The following is a 21,051-nucleotide window of genomic DNA, read 5'->3' as shown; positions in this document are numbered from 1 at the left end:
ATAACCATCCATAACAAGATCTGATGCCCTATTCTAGGGTATCTGAAAAGAGCTACAGTATACTTATATATAATAAATAAATAAATCTTTAAAAAAGAAAGAGAGAAAGAGAGAAAGAGAGAAAGAGAGAAAGAGAGAAAGAGGGAAAGAGGGAAAGAGAGAAAGAGAGAAAGGAAGGAAGGAAGGAAGGAAGGAAGGAAGGAAGGAAGGAAGGAAGGAAGGAAGGAAGGACCATATTGATTTCCAAAGTGGCTTTCCTCATTATCAAAGTCCTTTCCTCATTATCTGTGTACCCTGTTACCCCACCATACCAAGGATAATTACATTATTACCTATAAAAATAATGAAGTGACTATTGTGAAGAGAATTATTTCCCTAATTTCTTTTTCAGCCTGTTTATCCTTTGTATAAAGAAAGGCTACTGATTTATTTGAGTCAACTTTATATCTGGACACTTTGCTGAAGCTTTTTATCAGAAGGAGAAGTTCTCAGGTAGAATTTTTGTGATTGCTAATGTATACTATCATATCATTTGCAAATAGTGATGACTTTATTTCTACTTTACCAATTTGTATCCCTTTGATCTCTTTTTGTTGTCTTATTGTTCTAGCTAACACTTCAAGCACTATATTGAATAGATAGGGGAAGAGTGGGCATCCTTGTCTTGTTCCCAATTTCAGAGGGATTGCTTCAAGTATATCTCCATTTAATTTGATATTGGCTGTTGGTTTGCAATAAATTGCTTTTATTATGTTTAGGTATGGGCCTTGAATTTCTGATCCTCTCCAATACTTTTAACATGAATGGATATTGTATTTTGCCAAATGCTTTTCTGCATCTAAGGCAATGATCATGTGATTTTTATTGAGTTTTTTTATATAGTGGATTACATTAATGGATTTTCTTATATTAAACCAGCCCATATACCCAAAGAATTTGGTAAGTTCTGTTGGAGTCCCTACCTTGCTTCACTCTTCTTCCTTGTGATCTCTCAAATTCCAAGGTGCCAAAAAGGTCCAGTCCCACAAACCTGACATTCCAAACAGGTGCCCCAACCCTGTGCACCTGAAGTTACAAGCCCCCCCCATCCCCACACAGTCTATAAGGGGCTCTACACCATAGTCTGCCTGTGAATTCTTTTGGATTCATCCTCTGAGACTGGTGAACTTGCCCATGAGCCCCTTCCAAAGTAAACCTGCCTTTTTGCTTTGAATTTGGCTGAATTGGCTTATTACTTCCACAGAGAAAACCAATCACTAACAAGACTCTATTTATCTCAATATGTCCTGGATTTTTAAAAGGAGGCCTTTATAACTGTGTAAAAGGCTAAGGCAGAAAATGACTGCTAGTTTAAGGCTAGCCTGAGCTTCAGAGTGTAGCACTGACCCAAATAAACCAAAACCATGTTTTGCATAACTGGATTTGTGGCCTAGGAAAGTTATGTTCTTAGATTTGAATGGAAAGGAATCTTGAAGAAAATATCCATTCCCAAATCTCCTCAGTAACAACAAAAAAATAGGCTCTAGTAGCATCCTTTAACAGACATGCAGACAGTACATTTCCATTAATATAGTGCTTGTCTACTGTTTTAAAGAACAAAATATTCTAGACATGAAATTTTAGATTCAAGACTGATAACTACAGAAGTTTTACAGAAACCATAGTTGTATAGCTTCTGATTTAGTTTTACAATGCTCAGATAGTGATGAGAATAAAGTGATGACTCCATTGCTTTTCAGATGAAGTACTGAGGCAAACATAGTCATTATGTCCTAACAGGGAGTTATTACTGCCTAGATCATTGTTAGTTCTACACATGCTATCTGAATTTTCATGTCTAACCTGATTCACTATGACTTACAGTTCCGTGCACCTACTATAAGGCAGAATAACGGGTGGTAGATGGCATGGAACTATCAATTTGATTTCTAGATACCTTTTATTAAAACGTTTCTTCTAGTTAGCGCTGATAAAAGCATGCCCCTTGATTTAGGTCATGGGTGGTGGTGAAGGTCGGGACAAGCTGATTGGGTGTGCATGTTTATCTCTCAACAGATGCCACATTGAGCAGATAAGAGGTTAAAGTTAGTGACTATGAAGTAACAAGCAATCAATATTCTAGTCTGAAGTGTCAATGAGGAAGGTATTCTTTAATGAGAGAGAATGAACATTGATTACAAAGATGAGTTTAACTGTTGTCTGACCTAGTTTGGAGTAAACTGCAGGGACAATAGTATGCATCTTCCAGAGATGTGGATTAGAATGTTGTGGTAAATCTCCAACCATATATGCCCTGGCAATGAAAACACAACTAAATTAATATGAATACATGCTGTGTGCCTAGACTGGGCAGATCTACTGCTACACTACCATCTTCCACGAGACGCCGTATAAGTTGTGGTTTCTCCAGGCCATGGACTTCTGCTCTGCTTTTCTTCCTCCTCCTCCATGTATCCTCTCCCTCTTCCATTTCTCCTTCTCTCTCCCTCCCTTCTGCTCCTTCTGCTCCACCTTTCCTTTTTCTGCCCAATCATCAGCTCTCCTTTATATTGCAAATTAAGGTGGGAAGCAGGTTTACAGAAACCCACCTGAGTACTGACTCATTCCGTGTTCAAAACCCCTCACAGGAGAACGGAATTAACATCAAATATAATTAGCCCTACGGCTATCCACAACATTAGAATGCGTGGATAAATCTTATCTAAGGCTAGACTAACCTCACCTTCAATCCCATAACAATTGATATATCATAGATGTCAAACAAATCACTCTAGTAGCTACTACCAATGCTTTGTACTTACCTCTAGCAAGATATCTGAAGTCACATCTTAGGGACAAAGAATAAATATGACCAACTTAGCTTATCCCAGTGAACACATATTCTCCAGCAGGGGTGTATATAGCAGGGGTTGCTACTCAAGAGAACAAACCAGAAAAGGGCAAGCTCCTCCTGCACAGGGATGCGTGGCTATGAATTTAGAGCTCTAGGAAGTGGAACTTTAAACAAATGGCTGCTGTTGACATCAGAACCTGATAACACTCTTCAAATCCAGAGACAAGGGCCAAAGTGTGTCTGTTGCCATGGCAACCACCACACATTACTGACATGCACTTTACCTGCACAACTCACCTTGGAGACTCACCTGTGCACAGTGGAGCACATGATTAAATCACAGCCTGAATAAAAAGGCAGAGACCTCAACCCCTCACCCCTTTCTTCTTCTCCCCCTTTTTTCCTACTTCTTCTCTTCCTCACCTCCCCCAATAAACCTCTGCTCATGGGGCTGTGCTGGCCTGGTGTGCTCTGTCTGGATAAGAGCAGCTTGCTTGCTTTCTTTCTTTCTTTCTTTCTTTCTTTCTTTCTTTCTTTCTTTCTTTCTTTCTTTTTTTAAGATATTTTCTTCATTTACATTTCAAGTGTTATCCCCTTTCCTAGTTTCCTCTCCAAAAATCCCGTATACTCTCCCCCCTCCCCCTGCTCCCCAACCCACCAACTCCCAACTTCCTGGCCCTGGCATTCCCCTATACTAGGGCATATAATCTTCACAAGACCAAGGGCAAGAGCAGCTTTCTAACAGAGCATGTGCTACAGAGACTCAGAAATCACTAGCAACAACCCAGGTGTGCCTGTGGCAAACTCTGCAATGGCCACAGTCACCCCCTATGGTGACACTGACCTACTGGATGCAGCCACCATGTGGGTATCTGCCACTGTCTTTGTAGACCACAACTGCTGTCACTACTGCTTCCAACACCCCTGCTGGTACACAGACCTCCAACCTATGGGCTACCTGCTGCTGACCCATCCAGCAGGTCCAGTTATTCGAGGGTCTTGAGGGGACCTTCTCCTAAGAACCAAATGGGGGTAGGAAGAGATGGACACCAAGTGCGAGGAACGACACAGAGAAGGAACGAAATGGAGACCAGTCTGATTAGCATCAAGGTATCACTCTATTCAGCAAGGCTCAAGGCTTAAATGAACAAGCAAAAGGGGAAGTACTTTTCAGCAGGAGGGGTAGGGCAGTGGAAATGCACAAGTAAAAGGGGAAGTACAAGTACTTCTCAGCAGGAGGGGTAGGGCAGTGGAAATTTTTCTTTTGGCAGCTACACGGGGAAGCAGGAACTTGGTGGTATCAGGGTACATCTTGTGGTCAGGACATCTGACGCTGACTTAGGGCTGGAACATCCTGTGGTTGTTTTCGGAACGGTGCATCGGTGGCCCGCTTTTGACCCCCTTTTCTTCTTGGGGGGAGAGGCCCAATTCAGAGATCAGGACAATAGTGTTGTCTTAATAGCTCCCAACATGCTGCCACGTGGATTAAGCCCCACAGACTGAACCTCATTGGACAGGTCCACCAGCTGCATAGCCCCACTCCTCCTGTACCCAGATTGCAGAATTCCTCAGAAAAGCACTGGCAGATTGGTAAGCTTTTCCCTCCAGACAGCGGGGAGGACCCTCTCCCCCAGAAAGGTCTGCCCAACCTCTATAGGCTAACGGGTAGGAATTTCATTGTCTCTATGACCAGCCTCCTAGCCAACATACAAAGTAGGACTTCAACCCTTGGGTGAGTCCACTCTTGAAAGCTGTTTTCATAACCCCATCCTGGGGCTCTTGCACTCACACAGTACAACCTAAGCTTAGGTGACCACTTTCCTTGATGAGTGTAGGACTCATCAAAGCTCCTAGTTCTCCATCTGACAGCCTGAACATCTAGCCTGGCTGCACATTTGTAATTTGTTGTTATACTCTTTCTCAAGAAGCCAGTATGAATAGATCAATAACATTTCACCCCATCACCCAGTGGGTGTCTCTGTGTCTTTGACTATGCCTCCAGACTCACCACTGGGATGTCTCCTGGAAAATCTCAAAATCTCCAAAGTTAATGCCAAACTTGAGGGCATCAGAGCTGTTTCACCTCTGCAATAAGGTCTGGATTCAGTACCCATTAAACAGTGGCTGTAAATGGCCACTTAGTGGCACACTAAATTCAATTATTTTAAGGGATCTTTAAACATACTGCTAGTGGTCTGGTAAATGGAAAGAGGTCCCCTATGCACAAGCTTTTACTTATCTTCCCTCCAACCCCTCTCTGTTCTTCTTCACCAACCCAACTTCTCCTAGCAATGAAACCTTTATCAGATGACACTGCAACCCTTGATCCAGGTATCAAACCACCTCTTTTCTGCTGCAGACTTGTCTCTACACCTCCAACCACCTCTTCATCTTCTTCTTCTCACCAAATTCTCCCAGACCCACCTTGCTGGACCTCTCCAGACTCCTGCTCTCCTCCTGTGCCAGCTGCAGGTCATTCAAATCGCCCTGCATTGGCAGCTACTTTCAGCCCTCCCATCATTCGCTCCAAGTCCACAGACAAATTCCCACCAAGTCCCTCTCCCCCGGGGACACCTCACCCAGCATTGGTCCTTCCTTCTTGGGAAGTTGTTGGGGTAGATGGTCTAATTAGAATACATGTCACTTTCTTGCTAAGTGAACTTTCTCAAATAGAAAACAGACTGTGGGGGCTGGAGAGATGGCTCAGCGGTTAAAAGGATCGACTGCTCTTCCGAAGGTCATGAATTCAAATCCCAGCAACCACATGGCTCACAACCATCCGTAATGAGGTCTGATGCCCTCTTCTGGGATGTCTGAGGACAGCTACAGTGTACTTACATGTAATAAATAAATAAATCTTTTAAAAAATTCTTTAAAAAAAAGAAAAAGAAAACAGACTGTGGTCTTATATCTCTAACTCCTTTGCCTTTATTAAAGAGTTTCAGTGTGTTACTCATATAGCATGACTTTCCATGATGTACATATGATCCCCACTACTAATTTACTTCATGACAAATGCAAGTGAGTTTGGGAGCAGATGAGAATGAATACAGAAAAGACTCATCAAAGAGATAGAGCATATCAAATCAGATCTGAAACAGTACCTGATCAAAATCCTCAGTGGAAGTAGAGATAGAACATGTCCAATCAGATCTGAAACAGTCCCTGATCAAATCCTCGATGGAAGTATAATTTCCCCAGGTGGTATTTTAGACAGAGATATATTCATAACCTGCCTACTGGCCGGTCTCTGTAGGGGAGCCAGAATGTAAGGAGCTGGTGTGGCTGCCACCCCAAGATGGCTCCCCGGGACGGCTGCCAGGTCTTATGACCTGCGCCTGACTTCCTCATTATCTCAGACTTAGCCACATCCCAGCCGCCTGCACTGCACAGATGCCATGCCTCATCAGCTCGTCTGAGGTGTCATCACTTGCTGTGGACTGCCATTACGTGACTGGGGTAATTGGGAGGAGTCAGTAAGAAGGCACGCCGAGGGGTTGTAGGAGGGATTCCTGTTCCTGCATTGCAATGCTAGGGGTTCCTGAATAAACCTGCTTGAAGAAGGATAACGTGGTGTTGCATCTTTCCTGCTGGTCAGGGTGGATGTGACACCAGAAAACCAGTAAATTTTGAAAAACTCCAAAAGGTTATCCAGGACAAACAAGAAAACCCATCTCAGTTTCTAGAGCACCTTGCAAAAGCCCAATTACAATATACTAATCTAGACCCTGAAAAAATCAGAAGGTGAGCAACTCCTGGTAACCTACTTTTGTTCCCAGAACTACCGCAACATAAAAGCCAAACTTAGATGTTTGGAGAGGTGACCCCTAAATCCACAGGCAGAAGCCTTGGTGCTGGCCTTCAAAGTGTACCATCAGAGAGATGAAAAGGCCCACAGACAAAAATACCATATGCTGGCAAAGACTGTGCTCCAGCCACTGTCCCAGACAAATGTGGACAAGGTCACTGGGCTTACCCTAACTACCACAAGCCAAAGGAGTTATGCCCTAGGTGCCATTGGGAAGGATGTTGGGCTGTAGGTTACCCTCACGTTGCACAGAATAGAGGGAAATCACTCCCAAGTAACCCTCCAGATAAACTCCTAGGCTTGCTTATGGACAACTGAAGAGGCCTAAGCTCCTTTGACACGACCACTTGCATCACCATCAGAAATCGCTGGGTAGTCATCGTGGAATGTGGGTAGCCCATCTCCTCCCTCTTGGGCACTGGGGCCAATTACTTGGTACTGACAGAGTTTGGGGACCCACTTTTCCTTCTTCTTTGCCTACTTCTGGGGTAGGAAGACAAACTTACTTCTTCACTAGACCTCACCATTTAGTTTCATTTTTAGGGTGTTCCTCTAACCCATTCCTTTTGGGTACAGCCAACATGTCCTATTCCTTTATTGGGAAGGGATTTACTAGCTAAGTTGGGAGCCTCTATTTCCTTTGCTCCCACCATTCTCCTAAAACCAAGCTCATCTTCAGACCCTCTGCTCCTTCTCCTAGCCAGTCAGCCTACAAACCCTAATATGTTTCCCAGGCAGACCCCCTGAGTCTTGGAGGTACAAAACACCTATATTGCTAAACATCACTCTCCTGTGACCATCCAATTACTGGACTCTACCAGGTACATCACCCAAGCTCAATACCCCTTCTCTCTCCACAGCCTCATGAGACTAAGCCTCTGACCTCTTAAGGAAAAAAAAAACTGTTTTGCCTTATCTCTTCCCCCTTTAACACTCCTATACTAGCAGTTAAGAAACCTAATGGTACCTATCACCTGGTTCAAGACCTCAGGAGCATTAATTCTGCAGTGTTTGCTCTCCATCCTGTTGTGGCTAATCCTTATATACTCCTTTACACTGTCCCCTGAGGGACTTCTCATTTCTCAGTCCTAGATCTCAAGGATGCTTTTTCTCTATCCCTCTAGATGCCCAGTCACAGAACATATTTGCCTTTGCCTGCACAGATCCTGACACCCACTTTTCTACCCAACTTACCTGGACTTTTCTACTTCAGGAATTCCAGAACAGGCCACACCTATTTGGCCAGGCCCTGGCTTCTGACTTACTTTCTCTGTCTCTCCCTAAATCTAAGATTATCCATTACGTAGATGACATTCTTCTCTGTAGCCCCCCTCTAAAAGTTAGGCAAGCTGACATCTCTGCACTTCTGAATTTCCTTTTTAGTCAAGGCTACAGGGTCTCAACTTCTAAAGTCCAACTGTCCACTCCTAAGGTGACCTACTTGGGACTAACAATTACCCCAACCCACAAGGCTATTACTTTAGATAGAAAGGATCTGATTCAGTCTCTAACTGTTCCTTCTACTGAAAGAGAGAGAGAGAGAGAGAGAGAGAGAGAGAGAGAGAGAGAGAGAGAGAGACTGATTTTATCATTCCTAGAAATAGCCAGTTTTTATTGTTCCTGGGCTCCTTGCTTTTCCCTCCTTTCCTGCCCCTCATATGAAGCAGTTTTAGGGGCCACCCACGAACCTCTTCTCAAACCTGTTACCAAGTCCTTCCGAGGGCTCCAAAAGGCTCTCCTTAAGGCCCTGGCCTTATACCTCCCTGACCTGACCTTCCCTTTTCCCTTTACATAATTGAAAAGCAGGGATTTGCCCTAAAAGTCCTAGGTCACCAACTGAGACCTGCTTTCATACCTGTAGCATATCTGTCCAAAAAACTAGACCTAACTATCCAGGTATAGGCACCTTATATTCATACTTTAGCTGCCACTGAACTCCTTATACGAGAGACAAAAATCTAACCTTTGGGTCACCTATGACCCAAATATGAAAGTAGATTCTCATAATCTATCACAGCCCCTAATGTACAAAGGCTTACAGACTCTATCTTCCTCCAGGGTTCTTTCTCTTCAGGTAGCACTAATAGAGGACTCCACACTCGCCTTTCAATAATGCCCACCTCTTAATATTTCCAATCTTCTTCCTCAACCAAATACTAACCATTTCCTATCTCACTCCTGTACTGAACTTAAGAGAAACTATTACCTCATCCTTCACACATCCAAGAGGGCGCATTGCCTTAGGCCATCTATACCTGGTATACAGATGGCAGGTACATCTACATGGAGGAGCCTATCATATAGTGTCAGACACAGAGGTGATTGAGGCACAGGTTCTCCCTGCTCATACCACCAATCAAAAGACTGAACTAATAGCCTTTACCCATGCCTTTTAACTGGCAGAGGGACAATCCCTCAACATCAACACAGATTCCAAATAACCTTCCCATATCCTCCTGTCTCACTCTGCTATCTTGGTTACTTACAGCAAAAGGAGGATCAGTAACTAATGCAAACCAAATTATGTCCATGCTATATGCCTCCCATCTCCCCACACCTACTGGGAATGTCCAGTGTAGATCCCACCAGACAGATGACTCTATTGTCTCCAAGGGAAACAATGGAGCCAACTAGGCAGCTAAAGCTGCTGCCCTTAGGGGCCTAGACCCACCTTACCATCCCCAGGACATTTTTAGACTACAACAACCATTCCCACCTTCACACCCTTCAGCAAACTCTATCCTATCTTCACCAACTCTTTCATCCTAACAACCAAGCCGTGTCTTCTTTTGTAAAACCCACCTGCAGCCTTCTCTTAAGGACTTAAGTTTCTTAAAATCTATCACTGCCTCTTGTAAAATCTATCAGATGTCAAACTCCAAATCAAAGGCTGAATTTCAATCTCAGCTGTGTGCCCAGGTGTCATTGTTTACCAAGGCAGCAAGGATTCCAATTGGTCTATGGCATCTATGCAATGTAGATTGTTAAATAAGTTTAACATCATTCATATATATAACCACATTGGGAATGTTGCATAATGAAAATAATATTTGCTAAAACTTTTGATAATGAAGATACTGAATGGTATTGGGAGACATATTGTTGAACCATTTGAGACAGAAATTGAGATGAGACCTCATGAAGCACATGCAGGCATGTGTCTGTCTAGAAAGGTAGATTTTGTTCATTACAACATGAATGGCAATAAAAATAGTTTTCCTTCCTGGCAAGCAATAATGTACATAAATATAGTCTGATAAAATTAGACATAAAACATAAAAATATTTATTGAACAAATACTTGAAGACTACTAGTTTAAAGGGGGAGAAATTACCATTCTTTTTTGGATTATGTATGTTTTGGCTTGCTGTGATTTAGGTGATTTCTATCAATCTCAACTTTATTGTCAATGAGCTCAAGCCCTGTCTCAGCCTGGTCCCCATCCTGTCATTAAGGAATTTGAAGGAGCTATTTTGTTGCTCCTAGTAGCTGTTATTTCAAAAACCTGTTGTCTCCTTAACTCCTTCTCATCCCTCTGCTTAGCTTCTGTAAAGCCATGATGCACCCTTCCAACTGCACAGGCCTTGATGTTCTGCCCCACTGGTACAGCTCAGAGGCACTGTTTACTGCTGACTTTTCTATTTACACCCTCACATTTTGTAGCCATTTCACTCCTCTGTTCATTTCCTACCTACTATGGACTGATGGACATTGCAGAATACACACCCTAGAACCCCTCCACCTCTTTCTTTCCACACACAATGGGTCTTTCCTTACTCTGATGCTCTCAGGTGACTCCACACCCCACAGCCTCATCTTAGTAGCCCTTATGTACATGCCCAGTTGGTCTATTGACTTACTGGCCTTCTGTCTTCCAAAGATCACTAATTTTTGACCCCAACACCTGCTGTTGCCTTTGCTAAGATGTGGTCTCTACTTGTTGCTGTGCTAGCTTGTTCTCACCTTCTAGGCTCAATGTTATATTCCTCTCCTGGGTCTGAATTCAGGTGGCTTCTCCTATGCTGTCAAGGCAAAACTTCCTGTCCTACCATAGCTCTCCCCTCATCCAGTTCTTGCTACTTTTTTTTTTTATTTAACTGTTATCATAACTAGAAATGAGACTTCTGAAAAAGAAAAGTTTATGTTGGGCTGATTTTATCCTGAGTAGCATTAGCTCAGCATACAGAAAACGCTCAGTAAGTTTTATATAATATACCAAAGCAAGCTGTTTAACCCTGCCTTAGTATTCATATTTCAGTCAGGCCTAGCAGAAAGGATCCTAGGAATCTTACAAAGTAAGAAAGCAAGCAGACAGAGCCAAAAGGAAGATACTAAATCACATGACCAAAGGATAAAACCAATATTGAGTATCCAAAATTGATTCATAAGGGATCATACTTCAAAAGCAAGTGTTAGAATTAGACAAGAGCCACTGGCTAACTGGGAAGTAAAGAGGCTGAGAAATAAAGCTTACATGCAGGTTTCTAGTAGTTAGTCACAGAAGGAGATAATTTGATATCTGAGTAATTTTCAATCAACTTTGAGTTACTGTTGACAACTGTAAAAGCCTTTTCACTTTATTGCATCTAATAACCTTGAAGTAATGACATGAAGCCATTTTATTCATGGGCAGAGACCAAAGAATACTTGGTGTTTTAGATAGATTTCTAGAAGCCCTAAATTGGGGTAACAGAAATTGTCTTTATCAATAAAATTAATTTACAGAGCCTTCCATCACACTAAGAGAATCCTTAAGTTGGATTACACATGTTATAAAATGATGATGTAGAGATGACTTCATCACAAAATTAAGGAATAGCAGTGGAATAAAGTTGTAAAATAAAAATATAGTACTGTTGGATTCCAGGATGACCCACTGGCTACTCTTCTTGGAATCTCATCTTCATAACCTCACCATTTCCTAACATGTACTCTGATAAATCAAACACCATTACCCACCACAGAGCTCCAAGATGGCTGGTTCTGGAGATTTCTACATCCAAATAGGATGCTCTTCTACAAGAACACATTGACTCAAGAGAACACTTTTATTCCAGTGTGTGTGTGTCAGAGCCCTTGGAGCTAACTCCCTCTAACCCTAACCCAATCCAACCCTAAACTTAACCCTACCCTGACTCCAACCCCTACCCTAACACTAACCTAACCATGTCTCCAAACACTACACTAACTCTCTAACCCTAATCGCATCTCCAACTCTAAACTCTAAACCTATACTTCTAACCCTAAGCCAATCATATCCCTAATTCTAAACGTTACTGTTAACCTTACTATTAACCCTAACCTTACAGTTACCTGGACTCTTAACTCTACCTTACTTTTACTCCTATCCCTACCTAGGTTGTTTCTAACACTACCCCAAACCCTACTACCACAACAACCCCAATCCAACCTATACCCCAACATGTAACACTTATCCTATTCCTACCCTAAGACTTACAATTTCTCTAACCCTAATCCTAACAGCAACACTAAAACAAATCCTTTCATTTAACCTAACCCTAGTCCTTAACATAACCTTAACCTAAATGCTCATCCCGAAAAAGAACTTAAATTTCCTATTTAAAACACATGTGGGCATTTTCCTAGCACATCCATTGAAGAGATTATGTCAAATATTTTACACATTTGGTACTCGAGTCCTTTTAGGGATACAGAACTTGTAGTTCCCACATTAAAACACATATTCTAAACTGCAGGGAAGTAAAAACAAAAAAACAAAAACAAAAACAAAAACAAACACCAGAGTCCAGAGTCCAATTAGTAAAACAATACCACATCCATTGAAGAGATTACTTAATAAAGTTTTGACATAAAAAAGCAAAGTAGGTTTTGGGAAAAAAAACTTTGATTATCCTCTTAAAAATCCATGTGGGCAAGCAGAGATAACCAAATACCACCACCACCATCACCACCACAACAACAACAACAAAACCAAATTTCTAAATGGTATAACCATAACACATCCATTGCCCATGCGTACAGTGATACACTTCTTCTAACAAGGCTACACCTCCCAACAGTACAACTCACTGGGCCAAGCATATTCAAACTTCCACACCCTCTAACCTATCTCTGACCATGTTACCCTAACCCTAACCCCTGACCACAAACCTTACCATATCCCATGACCACTTAACCCATTAAAACTCTAACCAGTAACCTCTCTAACCCCAACCTAACCCTGTCTACTACCAACCTTTACATGCCAGCTAATCCTATCCCTGTGAGGTAACCCTAACCCTTAACGTTGTCCAACCCTAACTGTAAACATAACATACATTCTGTATAGGTTGATATAATTCAACCATATAATAAAAGCCCCTACTCCTACATCCTGATTTGGGGAAGAACTTAATTATAATTTGTCAGAGATGTTTTTGGTTATCAAGCTTAAAAGCTCAGTAGCATTTTGCCTTGGGATTGCAGTTCCACTCCTCAGTCTATTCAGAGGCCCTGATAGATCAGGAGCTCTACCCTCTAACCCAACCCTCTAACTCCAATGGCTTAATTACAACAGCTTCTTGCCATTTGCATCCACCTAGTGTTAGAACCAAGTAGACTTCATAATATAAACTCTTTTCCACATTGAGTACATTCATAAGGTTTTTCTCTAGAATATGTTCTTCTCTGCATTTGAACACAACTGTGAAGGGCAAAGATGTCACAACATTGCTTCCATTCATGTGGTTTTCTCCAGTAAAAATACTTTCATTAAAAGGAGGACTAAAGAAATGTGCAAAGGTTTCACCATATTCAGTACATTCACAGGGCTTCTCTCCAGTGTGATTTGTTTCATGCCTTTTTGTCTTATTTTGGATTTTGCTGTGAAAAGATACCATGACCAAGGCAACTCTTACAAAAGACAACATTTAATTGGGGATGCCTTGCAGATTCAGAGATTTTGGTTCATTATCATCAAGATGGGAAGCATGGCAGTGTCCACTGCTGGAAGAGCAAAGAATTCTATATATTGATCAGAAGGCAGCCAGAAGACTCTCTTGTGCCTTGGGTAAAGCTTAAACACAGGACCTCAAAGCCTACACACACAGTGACACAATTCCTCAAACAAGTCCACACTTCCTAATAGTGCCACTTTCCCATGGGCCAAGCATATTTAAACCACCATCTTTGAAAATCATTATAAACTGTAAAGCCTTTACCATACTGATTACATTCACAGGGTTTTTCTCCAGTATGTGTTCTTTTGTCTTTGGAGATAATCATCAAATGCAAAGGCTTTACCACATTAATGACATTTAGAATGATTCTCTTCAGCGTGAATTATTTCATGTCTTTGAAGCTGACATAAGAGGCAAAGGATTTACCACGTTGCTTAACATTCATAAGGTTTCTCTCCAGTATTAATTCTTTTATGCCTTTGAAGTAAACCATGGCAAGCAAAGGCTTTACTTCAATGCTTACATTCACACATTCTTTTCTCTAGTATGTATTCTTTTATGTATTTGGAGATGACTGAGTTGTGAAAAGGCTTTACCACACTGATTACATTCATACGGTTTTTGCCCAGTATGTGTTCGTTTATGTATTTGGAGATGACTATGTTGTGAATAGGCTTTACCACATTGATTACATTCATATGGTTTTTCTCCAGTATGTGTTCTTTTATGCTTTTGAAGATAACTTTGGTCTGCAAAGGATTTACCACATTGGTTACATCCATAGGGCTTTTCTCCAGTATGTGTTCTTTTATGTTTTTGAAGAGAATCACGATATGCAAAAGCTTTGCTACATTGGTTACATTCATAGGGTTTCTCTCCAGTATGTGTTTTTTTATGATATTGGAGATGAGTATGACATATATAGGCTTTACCACATTGATTACATTCATAGGGTTTCTCTACAGTATGTGTTCTTTTATGATATTGGAGAGCAGTATTATATGTAAAGGCTTTACCACATTGATTACACTCATAGGGTTTCTCTCCAGTATGTGTTCTTTTATGATACTGGAGACCATTATTGCATGTAAAGGCTTTACCACATTGATTACATTCATAGGGTTTCTCTCCAGTATGTGTTCTTTTATGATATTGGAGACCAGTCAGACATGAAAAGGCTTTACCACATTGATTACATTCATAGGATTTCTCTCCAGTATGTGTTCTGTTATGAACTTGAAGACTATTGTAATGTGCAAAGGCTTTACCACAGAGATTACATTCATAAGGTTTTTCTCCAGTATGTGTTCGTTTATGTTTTTGGAGATGATCTTGTCGTGAATAGGCTTTACCACATTGGTTACATTTATAGGGTTTCTTGCTAGAATGTGTCCTTTTATGATATTGGAGAGCAGTATGATGTGTAAAGGCTTTACCACAGTGATTACATTCATAGGGTTTCTCTGCAGAATGTGTTTTGTTATGTCTTTGAAGACATTTATGATAGGCAAAGGTTTTACCACATTCATTACAATTGTAGGGTTTCTCTCCAGTAAGTGTTCTGTTATATTTTTGGAGATCATTGTGTCGTGCAAAGACTTTGCCATACTGGATAACTTCACAAGGTTTCTCTCCAGTATGAATTCTTTCATCCCTTTGAAGATAACTATGACATGCAAAAGCTTTATCACACCAAGTAAATTCAGAAGCTTTCTCTCCAGTGTGACTTCTTTCATGCCTGCAAAAGTAATTGGCACATGTGAAACCTTTACCACATTGATTATACGATGAATCCCTTTATCTCTATGAATAAATTTTACAATTTGTAAATAGGAATCATATATTAAGCTTTATCACTTTGTTCAAATTCATGGTTTCCCCTTCATTACAGGTTGTTTTGTGTCTTTGGGGATACCTATAAGGATAACAGTTTAATACACTCACATTTGTAGCATTCTTTTTCTCTATGAGGTTTTTCACCTATTTGAAGAGACTTGGAAGAGCTCAAAGCTTTACCACACTGGATGCGTTCATAAATTTTTCTACAGTGTGAAATGCACTACATTTCCATGCTGAATTTGCAATGTGAACCAGGACAAACAGAGAAGAATTTCCATATTCCTAGTGCTTAGGAATTTTCTGCAGTATGAGTTTGTGGATATATTCCCAATGAACTTGGAAAACCAACAAAGTATAAACTTGTATCACACTGAAAATGTCAACTAAAATAAGGAACATCTTCTAATTGTCCTGTAAGGGGAGAGGGGTACATTGCTTCTTTCAATATCCCTATGCTCACTTGGCTCGTATCCATTGTGATATAACTATTACAAGAAGAAGAATAAATGAAAGGTTCCACATCGTACTCCGAGTTTGATGTTTTCTTCATCATAGACATGTGGTATATGGATTAAGGTTTCTCCCCAACATTCTTTATTCTCTCAAATTGCCCCTCTCACTTAAACTTAGCAATGTTTTTACAAGTATACTAGTAGCACCAACTTTACTATAGAATAGTTGCTTATAAGATGGTCTTGGACATACACACCTATGCAATGTATCATTTTTTTATATGTGTGTGGTATGAGTCTAAATAGATTAGCAGTTCTACTGCCAAGGAGTAGCTGCAATGTGGCTATAATTCAAATGGTAATATCTGTTATGCCAGTCTTCCCTTGTCTTCTTTCTTAGAAGAATGCCTTGCAAACACAAATCAGACACCTAACAATGAGATACATGGATTTGTGGGAAATTAATAATCATTGATATAATTAAAGAAGTGCTTTTTTATACTGTTGCTCTTCTTTAAAACTTCCATGACACATTAACATTTCTTTCAAGGTATATTCATACCAACTTCAACATGAATCTTACTTTCCATGTCTCCTAGCATGTTGAAAATGTTCTTCAGTATTATGGTCTCCCCAATTGTAACCTAAAACATAGTACCAGAAAATGTATGATAAATTATTGGAAATTAGGCAAAATTTAAGTTACTATCTTCAGTGAACCTGATTATTTTCCTCATTCTTTCTCATTCTCAACTGAAATTACAGAGGAACATCAGTAACAAAGAAACAGTGGTTCCTTTATTTTAAAAAGTGAAATGAAATTCAGGGTATTACCTATAACAGTTGGGTTCCTGTAGGTCTCCAGCATCACATCTTTATAGAGACTCTTCTGTGAAGGATCCAGAAAAGCCCATCTTCTTGAGTAAAGTTCACATGCACATCATCATAGGTCACTGTATTCTAAAATATCCCACACATGTGTAGAACAGAAACCATGATATCGACAACAATGTAAATATATGCTTCACTGACATAATATTCATATAATTCTGGTGCTTTCCCTACTTATTTCTTTTCCTTTTTTTCATTAGATATTTTCTTTATTTACATTTCAAATGTTATCCCCTTTCCTAATTTCACCTCTGCCCCCACTTATTTCTTGTTCTAGCAGTTCTAATGTAATCAGCAAGGAACTGGATAATAAGGTTCACCTCTGTCATTTCTTTGCTCCTTGAAAACAATATAGACTGGCAAGAGAAATCCCAATTGTGTGTGTGTGTGTGTGTGTGTGTGTGAGAGAGAGAGAGAGAGAGAGAGAGAGAGAGAGAGAGAGAGAGAGAAAGAGAGAGAGAGAGAGTGCTGAGCACATACCAGAGAAACTGTATGAAAAATGACTAACTACAAAAAAATCATGGGCAACCTGAGAATCTGGGTGTATTAATTCATGCCTGCCTTTAACCTCTCCATTCAGGAGGTAGAGGTCGGTGTATATCATTGAGTTGTATGCCAGTCTGATCTATCCAGGAGAGCCAGGGGTACATATTCAGACCCTGTATCCACTGAAAAAATCAATCAAACAAGAAAGAGAAAGAACTCAGAGATTGATACTGATGTTCCTACAAAGAATTATACATTCACTCCAGTTCTGTAGTCATCTTGTAGAATCCTAAAGTGCCCCAGTTTAAGCTGAAACACAAATCTTACTTTCCAGGGGCTAGTTAGCCCAAATTTAATCACAGCATTCTGGGGCCAGAGTCAGATGAACCTTTAAATTGGAGGCCTCCTTGTTCTATATACCTCCTTTCAGGACAGCCAGAGCTACACAGAGAAACTTGGTCTTCAAAAACAAAAACAAATTATAAATATAAAAACACCAGGCTCACAAAATTGCTTAGCAGTGAACAACAATTGCCTCTACTGCATATTATGTGATTTAGTGATAGAGTCCATAAGGATGAAGGCAAGACAAAGTGAGAAAGCTGAGTGATCAGGTTCAACCACAACACAGTACCCAGACACACACACAAAGAGAGAGAGAGAGAGAGAGAGAGAGAGAGAGAGAGAGAGAGAGAGAGGAAATGGCTAAAGTCTACAGACACTCAAATATCATCCCAAATAAGGAATCTAGAGGTTCCTCCTACAAAAACTTCTATTGAGAGTACTGAGTTGGCCAGAGCCAGGCTGACTCCAAGAAAAGCTACAAACAGGCAGTTGGGAGACAAGGCCTAAGTTTCTGTTTCCCAGAACTGGAAAAGTCCAAAACAAATAAATTCCAGGAAAATCAGCCATCACTAGCAGCCAATCAGGAGCTGTTCCCACCACCAGGCCTGAGCAAAAAATAGTTCATCAGCAATGGTTCAAGAACATCCCCTGAATTCCCCAGAACTCTCCAGCACTTTACCAATTCCAAAGACACCAATACCTCTGGAAATAGAGCCAAGCAATGAAGACAAAAGTCACCTACTCTTCCCTGGAATTTCCCAAGTTGGCTTTAAATTGAGCTTGCAAAGCTTACATGTCTGTCTCTATTCTACTGAATGGTGAACCCTTGCATGCTAGAATTCTGTAGAATGAAACACTCTTGGCTTTTGCATACTATTTGAGTGTGGAGTCTTCCCTCAGTGATTCTTGGACCCCAACATTATAAGTATAGGCATTCTGTCTGAACTCCACCCCACAGTTACCTGGCAACAACCAGCTATGCTCCTCCCCACACTTACCTAGAAACAGTCAGATAGGCCTAACTCACTATAAAAGGGGCTGCTTACCCTCTTCTTGCTCTCTTGACTCTTGCTCTTCCCTTCTTGATCCTGCTTTATCCCCTCACCCCTTCCCAATTCCTTTCCAACCTCTCTCTCCAGGTCTTCATGGCCAGCCTCTACTTCCCCTCTTCCCTTCCTCTGCCTCTACTACCCTCTTAACTCCCCTCCCCAAGTTCTGAACAAACTCTATTCTATACTATACCATCCTGTGGCTGGTCCCTCAGCAGGAAGGGATGCCTCAGCATGGGCCCACAGAGGCACCCTCCTCTCCCATAAATCACCATCTCCATAGAACATATTCCCTTTCCTCTCTTTATCTTTTATAAACACATCAATAAGCTCCCCCAAAAAGCCACAAAGGAGAGACAAGTGTCCAAAGACATTATCTTATTCCAGGAGCTTTTTGCCTCACTCAACTACATTCTGACCTTGGTTACTATAGGCTCATAGTCATCCCATGCATTTAGTCTAACTTCAATGATCCTAATAATCTGCAAGAGTAGTTACACTATTCAAATGCCCAAAGTCTCTTCTGACACTCAAGACAATTTCTTGATCGCCACATCTTGTAAAATCAGAACACCAGCTATGTCTTTCTAACATACAATGTCACAGATTACCCTTTCTGATTCCAATAGAGATGAATGTATACAAAGAAGTTTGGACCAAAGCAAGAAACTCCTCAGGGCAAACAATAATATAGCTCTTTCTCAGACACATGGGACCTCAGTTTCAAAAGGCTTAGATGGGCCTCTCCCTGCAACTCCTCACACATCTCAAGGTTTAGTTTCTTACACCCCCTATATGAAGCTCTCCATGACAGGTGTCTCATATCTTATGTATCTCAACATCTTGTGCTCTGAAAATCCAACTCAGGCTTCATACTACATGTTCATGCAATGCTCTCTCCCAGTATCCTCCATCACTGGGACTATGACTCTGCAAACGTGGATGGCTGGAACAGTGCTGAACTGAAACTACAAAGGACGAATCCATTGCCTTATATTTTGCATCTCTTTTGTTTCCAGAACTTGGGTTATCCTGTCAAGTTTGGATCCTAAATTAAGATGGAACCTGCCACTCTTGGACCACAGCTGTAGCAGGTTTTGTATGAAGTTCTTTCCTGGGTTTGGCATCCCAATGCCTATTCCTTCCATTAGTTGAAGGCTTAGCAGAAGAGATTGTTTCCCTTGGGGTACTTTCTTAGGCTTCCATGCATGACAAGGACCTTGTCTGTAACGGTGAAAATCACTTTGAAAATTCCTACCTCTGATTCAGTGTTTGGCTGCCATCTGTAACTTCCCAGTGATGTTTTTCTCTACAAACCATAGACTTTACACTTATTTCTGCAAAGTCTTGTTGATTTTTTTTTCATTGTAGTCCTGAATGAGTCAATAGTAATAATCATCCAACAGATTCAATATTCCATCTGAAAATACAGCCCCTTATTTGTAACTTTGCTTTCCCCAATTTCTGAGTGCATAGGCAGAATAAGAAGGATCTGATGATTAAGGATGTTGAAAAATGTTCAACATCTTTAATCATCAGAGAAATGCAAATCAAAGCAAACCTGAGATTCCACCTCACACCAGTCAGGATGGCTAGGATCAAAAATTCAGGTGACAGCAGATGCTGGCGAGGACGTGAAGAAAGAGGAACACTCCTCCATTGCTGGTGGGATTGCAAGCTTGTACAACCACTCTGGAAAGTTCCTCAGAAAACTGGACATAGTACTATCGGTAGATCTAGCAATATCTTTCCTGGGTATATACCCAGAAGATGTTCCAACTGGTAGTAAGGGCACATGTTCCACTATGTTCACAGCAGCCCTTTTTATAATAGCCAGAAGCTGGAAAGAACCCAGATGTCCCTCAACAGAGGAATGGATACAGAAAATGTGGTACATTTACATAATGGAGTACTACTGAGCTATTAAAAACAATGAATTTTTTTAAATTCTTGGACAAATGGATGTATCTGGAGGATATCATCCTGACTGAGGTAACCCAATCACAAAAGAAGTCACTTGATATGCACTCACTGATAAGTGGATGTTAGCCCAGAAACCTAGAATTCCCAAGAATCAACTTCCAAAACACAAGAAAATCAAGAAGGAAGACCAACGCGTGGATACTTCATTCCTCCCTAGAATAGAGAATAAAATATCCATGGAAGGAATTGCAGAGACAAAGTTTGGAGCTAAGACGAAAGGATGGACCATCCAGAGACTGCCCCACCCCAGGGTCCAACCCATAATCAGCCACCAAACACAGACACTATTGCATATGCCAGCAAGATTTTGCTGAAAGGACCCTGATATAGCTGTCTCCTGTGAGGCTTTGCCAGTGCCTGGCAAATACAGAAGTGGATGCCCACAGTCATCTATAGGATGGAACACAGGGCCCCCAATGGAGGAGCTAGAGAAAGTACCCAAGAG

At 41.0% G+C, this 21,051-nt stretch overlaps 1 protein-coding gene across 1 annotated transcript; it reads right to left on the bottom strand.

The window, feature by feature from the left end:
• Nucleotides 1-14,086: 14,086 nt before the first annotated feature.
• LOC110287837 (zinc finger protein 431-like) lies at nt 14,087-16,805 on the bottom strand. Its single transcript, XM_021154354.2, has 3 exons — nt 16,687-16,805; nt 16,436-16,496; nt 14,087-15,299 (listed from the first exon to the last, which is right to left on the bottom strand). The coding sequence occupies exons 1-3, from the start codon at nt 16,718-16,720 to the stop codon at nt 14,087-14,089; spliced, it is 1,308 nt and encodes a 435-aa protein (XP_021010013.1). The 5' UTR covers nt 16,721-16,805.
• Between the last annotated feature and the right edge of the window lie 4,246 nt (nt 16,806-21,051).

The sequence above is a fragment of the Mus caroli genome, unplaced genomic scaffold (assembly GCF_900094665.2).
Source record: "Mus caroli unplaced genomic scaffold, CAROLI_EIJ_v1.1 scaffold_14357_1, whole genome shotgun sequence".
NCBI classification, from domain to species: Eukaryota; Metazoa; Chordata; class Mammalia; order Rodentia; family Muridae; genus Mus; species Mus caroli.
The sequence above is the reverse complement of the archived record's forward strand: the minus strand, read 5'-3'. Positions and strand labels throughout refer to the sequence as shown.

Bases quoted from the DNA above. Each gene is read 5' to 3' on its own strand.
- LOC110287837 (XM_021154354.2), bottom strand. From the start codon at position 16,720: ATGCTGGAGACCTACAGGAACCCAACTGTTATAG. The intron at 16,497-16,686 runs GTAATACCCTGA...ACTATGTTTTAG, and splicing joins CAGGAACCCAACTGTTATAG to GTTACAATTGGGGAGACCAT. The intron at 15,300-16,435 runs GTAAGATTCATG...TTACTTTTGCAG, and splicing joins CATGCTAGGAGACATGGAAA to GCATGAAAGAAGTCACACTG.